Source organism: Mirounga angustirostris, unplaced genomic scaffold, assembly GCF_029215605.1.
Source record: "Mirounga angustirostris isolate CCGP_5_RB_7025 unplaced genomic scaffold, mMirAng1.0.hap1 SCAF_9, whole genome shotgun sequence".
Taxonomy (NCBI): Eukaryota; Metazoa; Chordata; class Mammalia; order Carnivora; family Phocidae; genus Mirounga; species Mirounga angustirostris.
Window position 1 is genome coordinate 98086598 of NW_026991717.1, and position 2570 is coordinate 98089167.

General features: G+C 38.4%; 1 protein-coding gene across 1 annotated transcript; it reads right to left on the reverse strand.

The window, feature by feature from the left end:
* Window positions 1–350: 350 nt before the first annotated feature.
* LOC123862438 (homeobox protein NANOG-like) lies at window positions 351–1986 on the reverse strand. Its single transcript, XM_045901980.2, has one exon. The coding sequence runs from the start codon at window positions 1958–1960 to the stop codon at window positions 1433–1435; it is 528 nt and encodes a 175-aa protein (XP_045757936.1). The 5' UTR covers window positions 1961–1986; the 3' UTR covers window positions 351–1432.
* Window positions 1987–2570: the final 584 nt, after the last annotated feature.

The following is a 2570-nucleotide window of genomic DNA, read 5'->3' on the forward strand; positions in this document are numbered from 1 at the left end:
GGTTAAGCTCTAGATCACATGACCAATAAATGAGTATGAAGACACATCATTTACTTATCTGTTCTTCTGTTCATAGGCATCAATGAGATTTCCAGTTATTTATCATTATAAATAATGCTGCAGTGAACATCCTGTATATGCCTTTGTGCACCTGCACAAGTTTCTAGGGTATACACCTTGAAGTGAAATTGCAGCATTATAGGGAATAAGCATTCTCAACTTTGCTACATTTTGCCAAATTGCTCTAAGTGATGATTGTAATTTATACTCCCCAGCCCCACCCCAGCAGTGTTAACCAATATTGTTCCCACCTCCCAGAGAAGTGAAACTTTAAAATTTTTATTAATATGATAGGTGTGAAATAGAACTTCACTGTGGTTTTCATTTGCATTTCCTTGATTCCTCTTAAGGTTAAACTCCTTTTAAAGTTTTCTATGAATTGCCTGTCTATACACTTTACCATTTCTATACTGTGTTATCTGTTATTTTTGTCTTTTTAGGAATCCTTTACATATTAAATACCAATCCTTTGTCTATAACCCGCACTGTAAATACCTTCTCCCAGCCTGTGGCTTATCATTTCCTCCATGGGATCTTCTGTAATACAGATTCTTTTTCCTTTTTTTAAATCTAGTCAAATTTTCCAATCTTTTACTTACAGTTAAACTTATTTTGTCCTACCTAAAAAAAAATATATTTTTACACCCTGACATAAAATAATTCTCTTAAATTTTTCTCCAAAAGAGTTAAAATTTTGCTTTGGACATCCAGGTCTAAATTAGCTGGAGTCATATTTGTGTATGGTGAGATGTGGTGCTCTAGTTATCTTTCCCTTATATGGTTCACAATTTTCCCCAGGACCATTTCCCACACAGTCCATCTGCTGATCTGTATCACCATCTTTTTTTTTTTTTTGAAGTGTGTATTTTATTTATTTGTACTTAAACCTATAAACCAATCAGCCAAGCTGGTACTATTATCATGACACATTAAAATACAAAACATCTTTCTACAAATACTAGAATAATGAACAGATTAACAGTTCTAGTAAAACATCACAAGAGACAGAGGAAATCAATGAAGCACATTAAGGCTTAACCCTTCACCGTTAGAGGTTATTAACAAGAAAAGCCTCACAATCTCAGAAAATACAAATTATCCTTCATCACACGTCTTTGTATCTTCACTTCCTATTCTTGAGGTTAGATTCTAGAGCCTAAAGATATCCACATTAGTATTGTATCTAGTTATCCATAGTGAGAAACACCTTTTATCATGTTGTCCATAGAGCCAACGCTACTGAAACCTCTTTGACTCCAATCATACCCCTTCAATGGACACAGTAAGAATAACGGGAAACAGAATATTGAGGCAGAGATATATGGTTTAGCAATGAACAAAACTAAGAAGTCAGTGAAAAGAAAGCAGAAACTTAAAAGCTTCCTGTCACCTGACTCACACTCTTGCTCTCCTTTGGCCAGTGGTTTTTCTGCCACTTCTTACATTTCATTCTCTGGTTCTGGAACCAGGTCTTCACCTGCTTATAGCTAAGGTTGTTGTTCAGAATGTTGGAAAGTTCTTGCATCTGCTGGAGACTGAGGTATTTCTGTCTCTGAAATTGATCATTGAGGACATAGAGTTGGGTCTGAGAGAACACAGTCCTGATCTTCTGTTTCTTGCCCTGGGACGTATCTTCCTTCCTCACTGTTCTCTCCTCTCCAGAAGTGGGTGGTGGTTTTACCTTGGGACTCATGGAGGAGTCGGGGCTGTCCTGAACAAGCAGATCCATGGACGAAGGAAGAGGAAAGACAGTCTCAGCATGGCGTGTCTCAGCAGATGACATTTGCAGGGATGCATAATTTTCTTCAGGCCCGTAAATCTCAGGCATTGGAGAAGAGTCCCTAGAACTGGGTGCTTCGGGGCCAGGCGGGCATAGGGGCAGAGCTGGATCTACACTCATGTTGGTGAGTTAAGAGTAGACGGAAAAAAAAAAGAGCAAGATTGTAAGAAAGGCCCAGGCTTATGGATCTAGGTGGAAGAGCTGACTCACCATCTCTTTTATTTAGAAAGTTTTCTTAAGTTCATAGGCCTGTTCCTGGACTCTCTAAGCTGTCTCATTATTCCATGTGTTTATTTCTGCATTTATGTCACACTGTTTTAATTACTTAACTTCATTATAAATATTGATATCTGATAAGGCATGTCTCCCTGCTTGTTCATCTTTAAAATATCTCTTGACTCTTCTTGGCCCTTTGCTCTTTTTTTTTTTTTAAAGATTTTATTTATTTATTTGAGAGAGAGAGTGAGAGAGAGCACGCAGAGGGGGTAGGGTTAGAGGGAGAAGCGGACTCCCCGCCGAGCAGGGAGCCCGATGTGGGACTCGATCCCGGGACTCCAGGATCATGACCTGAGCCGAAGGCAGTCGCTTGACCAACTGAGCCACCCAGGCACCCGGCCCTTTGCTCTTTTATATAAAATTTTGAGTCAGCTTATTAAGTTCCACAAAAATGGAATTTTTAATTGTATCAACACTTATCAATCCAAGATTTATATTAATATTATGGAATAAT

What these genes read in the sequence shown, in the direction of transcription:
- LOC123862438 (XM_045901980.2), bottom strand. Translation starts at nt 1,960, where the DNA reads ATGAGTGTAGATCCAGCTCTGCCCCTATGCCCGCCTGGCCCCGAAGCA.